This window comes from Hippopotamus amphibius, chromosome 13 (assembly GCF_030028045.1).
Source record: "Hippopotamus amphibius kiboko isolate mHipAmp2 chromosome 13, mHipAmp2.hap2, whole genome shotgun sequence".
NCBI lineage: Eukaryota > Metazoa > Chordata > Mammalia > Artiodactyla > Hippopotamidae > Hippopotamus > Hippopotamus amphibius.
This window is the reverse complement of record NC_080198.1, coordinates 92,760,112-92,775,052: the sequence shown is the minus strand read 5'-3', so window position 1 is coordinate 92,775,052 and position 14,941 is coordinate 92,760,112. Positions and strand designations below refer to the sequence as shown.

At 53.2% G+C, this 14,941-nt stretch overlaps 1 protein-coding gene across 1 annotated transcript in view; it reads left to right on the top strand.

Moving 5' to 3' along the window:
* The first annotated feature begins 8,659 nt into the window (after positions 1-8,659).
* The window catches only part of WDR1 (WD repeat domain 1), a 38,798-nt gene continuing 32,516 nt past the window's right edge, over positions 8,660-14,941 (top strand). Inside the window, exons 1-2 of the mRNA XM_057705603.1 lie at positions 8,660-8,874; positions 9,328-9,449. Coding sequence (XP_057561586.1) covers positions 8,859-8,874; positions 9,328-9,449 — 138 coding nt within the window. The 5' untranslated portion in view covers positions 8,660-8,858. The remainder of the gene's footprint in view (positions 8,875-9,327; positions 9,450-14,941) is intronic.

Here is a 14,941-nt window from a genome sequence, read left to right as displayed (position 1 = left end):
TGGGTGTGGGGAACCCAAGGGAGGGTTCAAGTAAGCTTTCTGTAAACCGATACCGAACTATTGTGACACGGTAAACTGACATCCATCCAACGGCCGCCTCCACATTCACTCTGCCTGGGATGAAGCACTTACAATTTCCAAGTCTTAAATGTTACCAGGAACACTACTGTGAACTTTTCTCTTGATTCCACTGCTCTTGGAGTTAAACAACCTCTTCCCAGTGGTTCCTAGTGGTGCAGTAACTGAGAATCACTTCAGCCCACAACACACTAGGCAGACCCCGGGTGCACGGCTGACTTTCAGAAGTCATGCTGCCTGACCTATATTGCCTCGATCCTGCAGGAATAAGCCTCTCAAGGACCCCCAGTCACTCCTCCCCTCCGTGTCTAAGCCTTCACTGTGGCCAACAGCACAGCACCCTCCAGTCTTGGGAATTTCAAGGGGACACAGATGCACGAACCTCCTGATAAAACTACGGCCCGAAGATACACAGGGCTTCAATGGGATGGACATGCCTGGAGGAGACTGCAAACCTCTTTTGAAATTAAAACCAGATGCCAACCACTCCCAGATGTAGGTTAGTGGTGCTGCCTGATGCACTGTGGAGATAAGCTCAGACTAACACCTGCCTCGCCCTCTGCAATCTCCCTTTGGATCTATTACCTTAAAAACTTTGAGTTCCCATTGTCTGTATACAGAGGCCCTTACTATCCAGTCCCAGCAATACCATCCAGTATGGACTGGAGCCCACCCAACCAGGGACAAGGAGCCTGGGCCTTCCCCAGGCCCAGACTCAAGCTGGAGGGCGTTGAGGCAGATCTGTCTGCAGCCACCACTCCCCTCCATCTGCTCTTGGACATGGGAGTACTTCATGGCCATGCCAACCAGGCTGAGGAATTGGGCCCACAGTTCCATGGGCAGCACAAGATGAGTAGCCCCCAAATATGACAAAAAATATTCTGGTGGTGATTTTAATGCAGACTAAAATGACTTATAAGCAATTTTTGTTAGTAGCTAGAGAATGGGTAACTGACCATTCTGGTGAATGTAGTGGTAGTCCCATACCTGGTCCTTCACGTGGCATTTTAAAAGAGCCCTCTGCAAAGATCCCCTCTGTCGACTATCAGGTAAAATAAAAGAACATAATCCAGGGGAAATAATACCCACAGGAATAAAAAAAAAAAAATGCTGCCAGAAATTGTAGAGCCTGCTTACAGGGGAAAGCAGTGAAACAGTATCCTTGTAATAGATGTTCTGTTCCCCTACACAGAGGTGTCTGCTATACTGCCTATCAGAAATATTAGAATGCTTTAGTAAAGACATGTACGAAGTTTCAAATACTTAAGTTCAAAAAAAGTTGCTATTTACTTAAATAAGGGTGTTTCAATATTCACTTACATAGTAAATCGCCAGCCACAGGCATTAGTTTCTGCAAAAACCCACCCCCGGTTAATGTGTTAAGAGCTGCCATTCTTTCTAAGCTGCATTTGAGCATTTTTGAATGGAAGTCAGAATTGGGGTGGGCTGGATAGTAACTTTTATAATCACTTCTTTGACACTTCGGTAGGACACCTGCCTGCTTGGGGGTTTTCCCCCAAGGTCAAGTACTCCAGAACAGGTAGTAAGCCTATGGAGTAAACAGTACTGTCCCTATCTACAAACTCAAACATCTTGTGTCTTTTCCCTCCAAGGGGCTCAGAGACCAGGGGTTGGGGCTCTGGGCTTGGGAAGGGATGATGACAGACGTAAGACAGGCCCTGTCTCACCTACTATCAGGGGTTCAATTGTGTCCCCACAATCATACACTCAGGTCCTAGTCCCAGTACCTCAGGATAAGACCTTATTCAGAAACAGGGCCATTGCAGGGATAGCTAGTCAAGATAAGTTCATACAGGAATTGGGTGGGCTTTAATCTAGTGTGACTTGTGTCCTTAAAAGGAGGAAAGAGGTACAGACACTCAGGGAAGTTGCCATGTGAACATGAAGGCAGAGGTCAGGGTGATGCTTCCACAATCCGGCGATTGCCAGTAAGGCCCCAGAAACTGGGAGAGGGGTGCAGAACAGATTCTGCCTCACACCCTGCAGAAGAAATCAACTCTGTCAATCCCTTTGTCTCAGATACCCAGCCCCAAAGACTGGACAGCTGTTTAAGGCACTCAGCTTGTGGTACGTTGTTACAGCAGCCACAGCAAACTAGTACACCTTTCTGGCCGCATGCAGACCTGGACATCAGGCCCCTTTGCTTCAGCGAAACATCTGACCAGTTGGAGGGAGCAGAGACTACCACCAGTTTGCAGCATGCAGGCAGAGCCCAGGGGCTGAGCTAGGGCTGGCCAGTTCCTTAGGCTGATCTTCTGGTCAGACCACTCCTCCCCTACCTAGTAGGATGGAGAAACTGTCCAGCTCAGTGTCTGTCTCCCATGGACATAAAAGGGCAAGAGCCCTCCGGGCCAAAAAAAAACCCTGCTTCCTGTTTTCTATGCTTTGGGCAAAGGAGTTCGGCTTCTTCACCTCTTAGGTGAACCAGAGGAAAGACCAATATAGTGTGATGTGGGTTTGGAGATGGCCAGCAGTGATGCCCCAAGGAGTCAGAGGCACTGGCCTGGGGTATGTGCTGGCAGAAGCCAGGACAAAATTCTCGAATGCTTTGGCACTCGGAGATCCTCAGTTACTTGGAGCAGGGGTTGGAGCCACTTCTGCAGAATTGGGATCTGAATACACCCTGCACTCAGTTATGGTGACTCAGAATTTTTCCCACGCCTGCAGTGGGTGTGAAGAATGACCCAAGTGCTGACCAGACTAGAGTGCAAGGACAGACCTGGGAGGATTTCTGCAGAAAGTGAAGCTTTGCTGACCCAAGGCTCCATGTCATTGGTAAGGGCACCAGCGTGACCCTCAGAGCAGACACTCCACAGTAACACAAGATGCCGAGAGATGCCGCAGCCAAGTGCCCATTTCCTGGCTGCCACCCGGACAGATCAGGGTCGAGAGCCCAGCATCACAACCAACCACACAGCCAGCCAGAGACACAGCCAGCTGGGTCATCTTCTGGCATCAGGACTGAGAGGCAGAAGCACTTTGATTCTGAATAATTGCCCAAAAAGGACAAAGCTTCTCAACTGAAGTGTAATTGACGTCATCCTTGAACTTGCCTGGAAGAGCTACTGGATTCTACCATTTCTTGGAACATGATCAAGTTGCCTAGTCAAGAACACAACTAAGACTGACAAGTGTTGGTCTGTCCGGTTCAGTCCCCTCTCCTGTGATGCTTGGGCTCTAGAGAAGGCAGACCCGAGTTTGAATCCTGGCTGCACCCTTTGCGTTTTGAACTCAGGCCAAGTCACAACCTGACCCAAGAGCATGCAAAAGCCAGTACCTGAATCACAGAAAGTGCAAAGGCAAAAGTCTGTTGTTCCAAAAAGGGAACCAAGGAGGCTGGGGTGAAGACGGGACTCCATCACCTGTCCCCTGGGCACTTTACCCACCGTGCTGAGTCTCAGACAGCAGGGCACAGGCAAGTGGGGTTGCGTTAGTTCTGTGACTCAAGGGAGGTCTTTGTGCAAAAAGCAAAGGGGAGCAGGGAAATGGAGTGACTGCCACCCTGCAGTGGCAGGGTGGAGTGAGTGAAGCAGAGGACAAGCTTAGACCCAAGTCTGAGACCAGGTGTGCAGGCTCCTCTCCTGGATCTTAGAAGAATCAGATGGAGGTTATTGTCTATGAGGTGATGGCTTAAAGAAACATGATAGGTCAGTAACTTAATATATTCCCTGAGCTATGTTTATTAAATTTAGGCCGAAGCTATGCAGTGATACTAAGTTCTTAGATATACGTCCACTGGACATAACCTCAAAGGGAAAAGTCTTTTATACACAAGGTTCCATAGCTTGAAGGGAAGTGCAAACTCTTGCAGCACTAGTTACAGGTGTTAGATATTCAGCTGTTTGCACAGCCCAGAGCCCTGACAGCTTGTGAAATACTGTTTTCAACTGAGCAGCCCAACAAGGGGCCCAGTAACAAGCTCACACACAGGGTTGGAGGTAAGAATTCACTTCTCGCTCTTACCTTGGGAGAACTTAGAGGTTAACATGCAAAGGTTTGTGGGCAGGTCAGGGTTTTGCATTATTAATCCTGACAAATGCAGAGCTTTTGCTGTGACAGCCCAGTCCTCAATACTTCTCCCTTCTAGGAGGGCAGCCCCACACCTCGCCTGGGGGGTTTCCAAGACATGAGGTAGATACCTTGTGGCTAAGTTTGCCCTCTGTGACTTCATCATCACCATTCACAGCTAACTGGACTACGGATGGGAAACTGAGGACTAAATCCATTAAACTAACTTGCCTAATAAGTTGTAACTTGCGTTTACTCATCAAGCTTGCTGTAGTTCTTGCAAATTGCATCCCCTCCAAGGAATCTCATCACGAGATTCCTTTAACTGCCTCCTATAGATAAACCCTGACACATGGGTCAGTAAAGAGTTGCCGCAGTTGTTTTTCAGGAACTTGGAGCTAGTTCTGGCCCAGCTCAAACCAGTCGAGACCTCTGGCCATTCAACTGGGCCTGCGTGCATGTCTGATGACCTTCGGCTGTCTCAGGGCCAAGAACCCCCTCAGATCACGTTAATGTTGTCATTTTCTGAACATGGGTCCCGTGAACCATGCAATTCAGATCCATGCGCAGGCAGCTATTACCTCCTTTCCTGCCTCCCAACGCCTTCCCCTGAATCTCCAACCACCCTATACTCTTCACCTGTAAGTATCCCAAGCCCCTCGCCTTCAGGGAGCCAGATTCAAGGTCTGTTCTCCCATATTCTCACTTGGGGGCCTCCTGAATAAGTCTTTTCTCAGTTGCAAACTTCAGTGTCTCAGCGTTCGGCTTGCCGCGCTCATCAGGCAAATGAAACTGGTTCAGCAACAGAGGGACCCTTGGATCCAACCTGGGCCCGATTATCTGGGAATCTGCAAGTGAGGGTCTGCTCGTGGAGCCAATTGAAGGTGTGACGGCAGTTAAGACTGGCTTAAGGTAGGAGAGACAGATGATCGCTTCCAGGCACATTTTAGAGAGATGCTTCTTGAGTGTGGCTTCCTGAGCTTATTTATAGGCTACAGAGAAGGACCCGGGAAAGAGTAAGGTTCCTAGAGGGGCAGGGCTAGTAACGGGCCGGTTGCCCTACTGCACAGCACATCCCGACCTCCCCTTCCAAGAGGCAGGCTAGTCCAACCCTGAGCTCCTGGAAGGAGCAGTGCCCACCTTGCTTCCCTGTTCCTCATGCCAGCACCTGGCAAAGCCCTTTCGCAGGGGCCCAGGGCACCCGAACAGGAAGGAGATTCCTTTCCTTGGAGCCTGGACGTGAGAACATGAGGGTTCAAAGTGAGCAAGTAGAAGTTCAGAACACCTGCCCAAGTGCTCCTTTCTGTTTCTCCCCAAAGCTGCTAAGAACAGCAGCCTCACACATCTCCTATATAGATTCCCAATTTAGGGAAAAGGCAGCAAGGGCTGAGGCTAAGCATGCCCGGGATGGGGTGGGTTCCCAGAGGGCCACACATCCTGAGCCCTCGTTTTCACTACAAAGCAGCTGGCAGAAACGAAGGGGCGAAGGTAAGCCCTCTTCATACATCTAGAGCCAGGCGAAGGGTTTCCTCCAAGTTACCCAATTCACGTAACTGCAACCAGTTTCCCCTAGGTCAGCCTAGGGGTTTTCCTGGAGAAAGACTTAGGAGTTGCCCCACAGTGTATGTTTAAGAGACTATTTTACATGCTTTGGAATTCAGTGCAACTCAGGTGATGCTCTTGTGGCTCATTCTCTCCAGAATGAGCACTAGCGGCTTCATGTAGCTTGTCTGGTGGGCCCTTCACTACATATTGGAAAAACATGGTCCCTATTCTCACGATGTTTACAACAGGGGCAGGGGTGAGCAAGTTGGATTAATCCAGCAGGCAGGGCACCAAATATTAAATATTTATATACAGGTTAAGAATTCAGTTGAATGCACTCTGGCCTTAAACTGGGGTGTCAGGGAAGGCCCAGAAATGGATGCAGCAGCCCCAAGGCAGGCGCTGTGCCAACAAGAGAGGAAAGACTCGGGGAAAGAGCAGCTGGAGAGCCAGGCTGGGTCTGGGTGCCCCAGAACCTTGTAGGTCTGGAGAGAATACCGTTCTCTATCGTTGAGATACAAGGCCGGCGTGGGAGGCAGGATAACTGAATGCCTGAAATCTCTGGAATCTAAGGGACCAGATTTGATGGAGGATTGAACATAGGGATAAGGATGAGTGGGTGAGGTTTCTCGCCAGTGCAGCCAGCGAGTTGGGGTCACTGGTCACCACAGGAAGGGACGACCCCCCCAAAGGAATCTGGCCTCAGTTGCTTTGGTTTGGTCCTAGTAGGTGTCTCTGGGACACTCCTTAGGTGCCAGAAAGGCAGCTTCAGAAATGAGGGGCTCAAAAGTGGCTGACACAGCAGTCATCAGGGTACAGTCGTTTCAGGATCCCCACTGGAGACAGAGGGCACATTGTTAGGTGGTTATAATTAAAGGTGCAGGTGAGGAGTAGGAGAACCCGAGGAGAGTTGGAAACACAGCTAGCCACAACTCAAGTATCACTGAACCCTTATAGCTGAGTCAACCTAACCAGGAGCGCACCAGAGATAAGCCAGGGGAAGAGCACCCCACATCCCTCTTCCTTCCAGCCCCCTCAACTCCCTGCCAAGTCAGTTGTCTGACATATCTTTATGGAGGCCAGCATCCCCACCTAAACTTCAAGCCCCCAGACCAACCTAAGTTCCTCTCAAGCTAAGAGCCATAGAGCCTAGCATCCTGCCAGGGGTTTGGAACTGAGTTCTAAAGTTTGCTTTATAGTTTCATTTTCACTGAGTCCAACAAGGCTTTACCCACAGGCAAAAGAGTTAGCTGCTTTCAAGGGCTTGAGGCTGATTCCGTAGCCTTAGTTTTACTTTCAAGTCAGTCCTTCCATTGCATAGATGCCCTAGGGGCGAACTTAAGTTATCACACCTGCTCTTAATCCCAGTGCCAATAAGGGTAATTAAATCCTGGCTTCTCAGTATAGAAAATTACAGCCCCTACCTTAGACCACTTGTTTTCCATTTCTGCTTTGGAAATCTTACCCTTATGTACAAAGACATAACGTTTCTAGGATTCAATTCACAAAATCAGCTTCATGTCTACCCTGTGCCAGGGACACACTCCAGATAAGAATAGGGAATGGAGTATCAGGAACACACAGGCAAGGGCTGGAAGGTTGCAATTCACAGTAGCCTGGTCAGGGTAGGGAACTTGCACTGAAAAAAGTAATGGCATTTAAGTACTCTGAGTAATTCCAGGTATAATTCCAGGTGGGGGGGGGGGGGGTGCCTGCAGGGGGCAAGAGCAAGCCGAGAGCATCAAGGAAGCTTGGGTGCTACAGAAAGCAAGCAAGGGGGAGCAGAGGTGAAGGCAGAGGAGAGGAAGATGGAGTCCCATGGAACCTATCACATAGGGCCCAGAAGGCCATTTTAATGACTTCAGCTTGAGCTTTGAAAATCAAATGTTTCTCAGCTAAAAACTTGCAGGTGCTGGGAGTCTCAACTTCATAACCGGCTGCAGTCGGGAGAACAGACTGAGGTTAAGGTGGGGGAGGGTAGGAGCAAAAGCCAAGAGACCAGATAGGAAACACCTGCCTTAGCCCAGGTGAGCTTTCAGGGCTCTGCAGGCCTGTTAAGTCGAGGACGCAAGAAACGAATCTGGATGCAGTTTGAAAAGAGAAAACAGGATTTCCCAGGAGATGAGAGAAAGCCAAGGGTCACCCCGAGGTTTCCTAGGTTGGGCCTCAGGTTCTTTACCTATTCTCACATTCACCCTCCTCCCCCCTCAAATTCCGGGTATTCCCTCGCCCCCCACCCCCACTGAAATGTGAGGTTCAAAGTAGTAAGATCTCAGAACCCTTGCTTTTCCCCTCACAACAAGCCGCTGCCGCGATCTTACTAGCACAAGTTCCCTTTATGCTTTCTTCACTAGAAAATAAGCCCTAGTTTTCTCAGAACCTACATCCCCTTTGCTCTTGACTTCCTAGGTTTCTAAAAGGAAGTTTTGAAAGGTCCCGCCAGGCACATCCCCAAAGTTCCTCCTGCCAGCTGCTTTTTTCGAGGAAGGGCGACTCCCAGTTAGTCTCGTTTTAAATAGAAAGCAAGAAAAAACACTCCCCTGTGTTTGCAAAACCCAAGCTGGCGCCTCACAGCTTCTGCGAACAGTAGGCGCCCACTCGGCCGGCCGGAAGGCTGGCGGCTCAGGAACGCCCGCTACGCAAACACAGGCAGGAAAAACGCTTCTCCCGCGCGCTCCGCTGCTTTCAGCGCCCGCAAAACTTCAGCAAAAATCAAGCTTCGAGCAGCCCAACCTCCCAGACACTCTTTTCCAGGAGCCCTCATCCTTACCCACCCGTTCCCAGGAGCATTCTCATTGCCAGGACGACCCGCGCCGCCTTTTCACAGGGCCGCGAGTCGACGTCACTTCCGGAGGCGGGGAGCGCTGGGCGGGGCCCGCGCAGGGGGGGAGGGGCGCGGCCAGGTCCGCGCAGGCTCGCCGGGGCCGCAGCCGCCGAGCTGAGCGCTTGACTATATATGGTCAAAGCTGGGGGCGAGCCGCGCGCGGGGCCGCGCTTCCGGGTTCGGCGCGTCCGCAGCGGCAGCGCGCAGGGCTGGGCGCGAGCCGGCCTCGGAGACCCGGCCTCGGACCGCCCCCTCCGCGCCCGGCACGCCCGGCGCCGCCTTTCGGCCCCGGTCCCCGGCTCGGCCTCGGCCAGGTCTGATTCGCGGCGTGCGCGGCCCCGGAGGCTCTCGGCGAGCGCTGCGCGGTAACAAGTGGGCAACGATGCCGTACGAGATCAGTAAGTGCCGCGGCCCGGTGCCCCCGGGGTGGGCGCCCGCCCTGCCTAGCCCCCTCGGCCGGCGCGGGGCGCGGGGCGCGGGCGGCCCGGAGGGGTCCCCGGGGCACGGGGGAGGGGTGCGGGCGCAGGCCGGTGAGCGCCCCGCCGCCCTCGGGGGCGCCGGGCGGTGATCCCCGGCCGGGGGGGCGCCCCAAAGTTGGCGATGCGGTCGGGGCCCTGCGGAGCTCCCGCATCCCTGAAGGGCCTGGTGGGGAGCGCGGACCAGGAAGTCGCGCCGTCCCCTGCGCTCCTTCAAAGTGGCGACCGCCCCTCCGGGTGGAGGCAACAGGTGACCGGCTGGGACCGGTCCAGGGCCCCTCCATTTCCTCTTTCCCTCCCCTGGGTCCTCAGCCTGGCGGGGGGCTGAGGCAGGGGCTGCCCCTCACGTGCCCTGCCGCGTTTGTGTCTCTGCAGAGAAGGTGTTCGCCAGCCTCCCCCAGGTGGAGAGGGGTGTCTCCAAGATCATCGGCGGCGACCCCAAGGGCAACAATTTTCTTTACACCAATGGAAAGTGCGTCATCCTAAGGAACATCGACGTGAGTACCTGCTCCCTTCCCCCAGCTAGGCGCTGGTTCTTTCCGTGAGCGCAGCTCTCGGGTTAATTCTTCCCCTTCCACCCCCTCACCTCCCGCCCTGCGGCCTGGGGAGAGGAACGCCACGCCCCCTCAGCCTTGGGACCACACCTCGGAAGCCCAGGAAGAGCTTCAAATTTATACTGGCCCGATTCTCTTTCTTCTTGGGGAAGCTGAGGCTCAGATTAGTTCCTTTCCGAAGAAGAAAGGCTCTGGGTTTGAGGGATCGGACCTTGACCTTGGGGTGGTTGGTGACTTGGCCTCTCTGAGCCCCAGTTTTCTCATGTGTAAAATGGAGATGATGAGATGAAGCTCCCGCCGCCCTCCCCCCCCCCCCCCCCCCCCCCGGCCGCCTGGGCCCCCTGAGTGAGACGCAGTGTCCCTCCAGCCCAGCATGGCTGGCAGACACCCAGCACTGGGTAAATGGCACTCGTGTTTAATCATTTCACATCCAGGGTCCCCCAGTGTGGCAGAGCCAGGTCTCTGCATTTCAGCCTGATCTTGCACCTACAAATCTGAGCCCCAGCGCAAAATCAGGACCTGGTTTATTCCCATGAGTCATCTGCACAGGCATCCTGTGCCCAGGCTGAGAATGCTTCTAGAGCCCATTCCTTGGGAAATCCTCGAAAATTTCCGTTACTTCTCTGTAATTATTGAAATGACCCAGTCTGCTTGTCAGTCTCCAGGCTGCTGGGATTGCACACTGCAATCTTTCTTCTGCTTGCCTCAGCTGAGTGGTGGTGTGGGGGATGGAAGCCGGAGGTACCAACCTGACCATTTGGGGGTGCATGGGGCAGGGGCGTCTCCTGAGCTTGGGGCGGGCCTTGTGCACAGTTTGTAGGTGGATGGTTTTGATTGCTGGTGCCCTCAAGGGATGTCAACTGAAATTCACATGTGTTGTGCATGATTATCCTTGGGGGGGTTGGAATTGTCACTTTTGAGACACCCTTGTTCTCAGGAAGCTCAGAGCTGGCTGAGGGAGTGAAGGGGCTCTGCGGGGCTTGGTTTCCTTGTCTGTGAGAGGAGAGGCCCCTGTGTGGTCTGAGGTGCTGCCGGCTCTGCCCCCATCTCTGGTTAAGCCAAGCAGTCTGCTGGGAGACAGAGCTCTATTTGGCAGTTTCTGCCTGCCTAGGATGGCCGGACACCTCAGCTGAGGGAGGTGGGTGAGTGTGAATGTGCTTTGAAGGTGCTAACAGCTCCTCTGCTAGACACGGATTCCTAGAAAGTGGATCCCGCCTCGCTCAGAACTGGGGGAAACATCATCGCCAGGGACTTAGATCGGAAAGATCTGGAGGTCTCCAGGGAGGTTCTGAGATGTTGAGAAAATAAAAGTTGAGATCGTCCTAAGTGGGTGGATACTCACTTGTAGTTTGTCAAATAAAATGGGCGTTTCAGGGATACAGCACAGTGGAAGGAACGCTTGGGTTTGTCCCTAACAAGGCACACACACTTTCGTGGCAGGCTATACTCACTTCCCGATGGGAGACCTCACCTGAAGACCTGTGCGTCTGGTACCATGAAAGGTTCTTAACCTGCAGCATCTCCTTTAACACGACCATCCCCCCACCTCCCCACCCCCGCAGTGGGCCCATTGCTCAGGACTGGGGTCAGGCTTAGCGAGGTGAAGGTAGCCAATAACTGAAGCTGTTTGCAATGGAGAAGCTGTTTACAGCCAGGGACAAGCACCCTCTTTGCAGGAGGCCTTTCATTCCCTGACTTGTAGAACCCATTCTGCTTGTTCTTCTGAGCTTTTTAATCAGTGCTCCAGAGTTTACTCATTCTCTTTTAAGGGCACATCTACTTTCCTTTCCCACCTATTTGTAAGTTTCTGCGGGGCCAGGACAGCATTGGGATGCTGATGTGTTCCTTCCTCCCTGTTGTGAACGTACATCAGGCATCTAGGCTTTTGGGGGGTGGACCATTGGTACTTGAGTAACGGTGGGTACATTTTTTATGAGGGCAGAGTACTCCTTGGGAAGAAAAACATGAATCTCCTAAACATTCAGGAAGTAGGAAGGAAGGTAGTCTGGCTGGAATACAAGCTCAGAGTAGAGAAGAGCCATGAAAGGGAGAAGGGGACCAGACTGTGGAACGTCTAACAGATGTCTGATTGGCAGCTCATACTTAATGCACCCATACCACATTTGGGTTTCCCATGTGTCCATGCCCAGAATGGCAATGCCACTCCCAGCCAGTCAGGCCCCAACCTTGGACTTCTCCTTGGTTCCCCTTTCCTTGCCATATTTAGTTCTTCAGTGAATCCTATTGACTCTACACTCAAAGGCTTCAGAATCTAACAGAACTACTTTCTCTGCTTCCGCCCTCATCCAAGCTACCATGCTCTCTCGCTTGGATTGCAAAAACAAAAGGCCAACCTGGTCTTCCATCCTGTCTGTCCTCTTTTCCGCTCTCAGCACCACAGCTGGACCAGTTCTGTTAAAATGTAAGATCGAATTCCTCCTTTGCTCTCCCCGACGGACTGAGGCTGATAGGCCCTCACCATCCAGCCTTGCACCTCCAATCTCAGCTCACTCCCCACCTTCTTCCACAGGCTGCAGGCAGCTCGGCCTCTGTGCTCTCCCTGGAGACATGTGGGTCTCGGGACACGGGCGTGGCCTTTGTCCGCATATTCTTTCCTCAAATAGCTGCGTGGCTCACTCCCCGTGTCTTGCTTTATGTTTCTGTTTAGATGTTGCCATGTGGCCGGGCCCATCCTAAATAGCGCTCCCATCCTGGCCTTCTCTGCCCCCTGGTGCTAACAGTGCGTGGGGAGCTGGCCACTGTGCAGCCACCCTAACCTGCTATGTCCTGGCCTAGCCCAGTGCCTGGCACGTAGTAGGTGCTCAGTAAGTCATTTGTTGATTGAAAGGCCTTGAAAGCCAGGCGGCCACTGAAGGTTTTACTGCATGGAAGTAAGAAAGGCTTAGCCTGGTTCAGGCTGCTGGACCTAAATGGCGTGGCATCCACCTTTATCCACACCACACAGGTATCACGACTCCGCTGACCTCCCGCTTGGAGCCACGGCTGTCCTTCACTTTGCTGCCTTAAAAGTTGTTTTGTGAACCCAGTGTCCATGCTGGTAGGAAAGAGTGTTTCTTATCTATTTTCTTTCATCACATCCGATTGCCACACCGTGGAGAGGAAATTCTCCACAGAGTAAAAAAGCATGCGGTGATGTGGCTGTTCAGGAAGGAGTATTCCAGGAGGAGGGGACCTGAGACACGCTCACCTCCAGGCCCGCGTCCAGGCCCGCGTCGCCCTTGCCCGCTGTCTGCTCTGTAGTCTGGGAAGGTCCCTCCCAGTGGCTGTAAAGGAGCCTCTTCATACGCTAAACCGCTGGGGATCACTTCCCAGTAAAACAGCTTTGGCAAGTGAGCCTCCCAGCAGAGGCCCCTCCAGTGCCGGAAGCAGCCAGCAGATTTGCTGCAAGGGCAAGTTTGGGGCTTACTTTTTAAAATACCCAGTCCCTAGATTCCAGAACGAAAATGTATGTTATATATATACACACTTACGCACACACATGCATATGTATATATATAGACACACGTATATATATTTGGAAAAAATGATATATATGAAGTTAGATTCCAGGGAGCGCAGTGTTTGTAGCAATTTGACGTTGCTGTGCTTCCAGGCACAGGACTAATCTCCTTGAACAGGGTAGACACCAGGTTGGGGGATGTTGCACTTGAGTGCTGAGTTTCACACGGAATAACCTGCTGCCGGTCATGTGTGTCCCCTTCAGGTGGGGGTGGGGTGTGTACGTGAAGGGACAGATGGCTAGAGAAAGACTGAGCTCGTCCCTGCTGTCCCATTGCACATGCCTCCGAGGCCCTGCCGCGTGCCCGGGATGGCCGCCGGCCCTGCGGGGAGCGTGGACCCAGAAGCCCTGCCTGCGCGGAGCTCGCTGCCTTGGCTGGGGGTGAAATGGGCCCCTGGGGGACAGAAGGAAGTGGTGTGTTTGATTACCGCCTGGACAGAAAGCCAGTGGGCAGCACGCGTGTGGGGTCCAGGGCCGGGAGAGAACTGGGGTCCTGTGGTCTGAACGAGTGAGGAAACGGGGCTCCGCGAAGGCCCCAGAGCTGTGTGGGGACGTGCCTCACTGGCTCCTGGGCCAGTGACCCTCAGGTGCTTTTGGCTGTGACATCAGTGTGTTGTGTCCATGTGTCCCCCCCCCCCCCGCCCCGTTGCCAGTCACGGGGGGACCCCCTGAGTGTCAGCTGGCTCTGGGTGGGCATTCCTGTTACTCTCCCCGCCCCGCTCCCCTCCATCTGCTCTACTCGAGCCCCAGTTAATCCTGTTACAAGTGTTTATAAGCACCTGCTCTGGAGACACCCCAGCAAAGGCCCGTCCTCACGGAGCATGCAATCTCCCGGGGAAACCGACAGTCGGACGGGACAGATGCTGAGATGAAGGGACGTCCCATGAGGCGTCATCCCAAGGGGGTCTGAGCAGCTGGCGGCCCAATTAGGGACCAGTCAGGTGGAGTGGGCGTGGCGAGAGGGTCCTGCACAGGTTGTGGAGTTTTGTGGCTGGAGCACTGGGGTTGGGGGAGCAGCAGGCAGGCAGGAGAGGGTGCAGGGCTCTGGTGCTGGGGGCTGGGCAGCTCCGAGACAGCCCGGCCCTGACCAGAGGCCACCAGAACCATGGAAAGGTTCAGCAGATGAGCAGTGCAGTCAAGTCAGTAGAGAGATGGTTCTGTATCTAAGATGTGAGGTGGGAGGGAGGCCAATTAGGAGGCTGCTCAAAGATGAAGGCATTATCAGCTGACACATGAGTCCTCAGTCCTGATGTCTCCCACACACATTCCGTCTTGCCAAGCCCTGCCCGCAGCCACAGTGCCCAAGATTAAATCAGTAGGTCTCAGTGAGGCAGCTTCACCCCCTGCTGAGGGATGTTTGGCAAAGTCTGAAGACATTTTTGTGCTACTGGTATCTAGTGGGTAGAGGCCAGGGATGTTGCCAAACATCCCACAATGCACAGAACTGTCCTGCAGCCCAAAATGTCAGCAGGGGTGATTGAAGAACTCCAGTAAGTAACATTCTAAAGCACAGGGTTAGTGCTTTAAAGGAAGTGTGTCCTGCGTGCTTTGGGAACAACAGGGAAGGACCAGCTGTGCCACAGAACCACAAGGAAGGGCTTCTGGAGAAAGGGCACTTTGAATTGGGTTTTGGAGGGTGAGTAGGAGTTCTCCAGGAAGGGGATTGAGACAGCAGAGGTGGGGGGAGTCTAGACAGGGAATACAAGTACATGGAAGTTGGAAGAAGTGGTGAATCAGACCTGGGCCCTGCCCTCTGTGGGAAGCTTTGTGGGTATAAGAGTAGCATGCAGTCCAAGGTAGAAAGGGCAGTGGGGTGGAGGTTAGGGAAGATAGTGTGGGCTTTCTGGGCTGGGAGAGATCACTTCCAGCTTGGAGCATCAGGGAAGGCTTCTTGGAGGAGGTAGCCTTTGCCTGA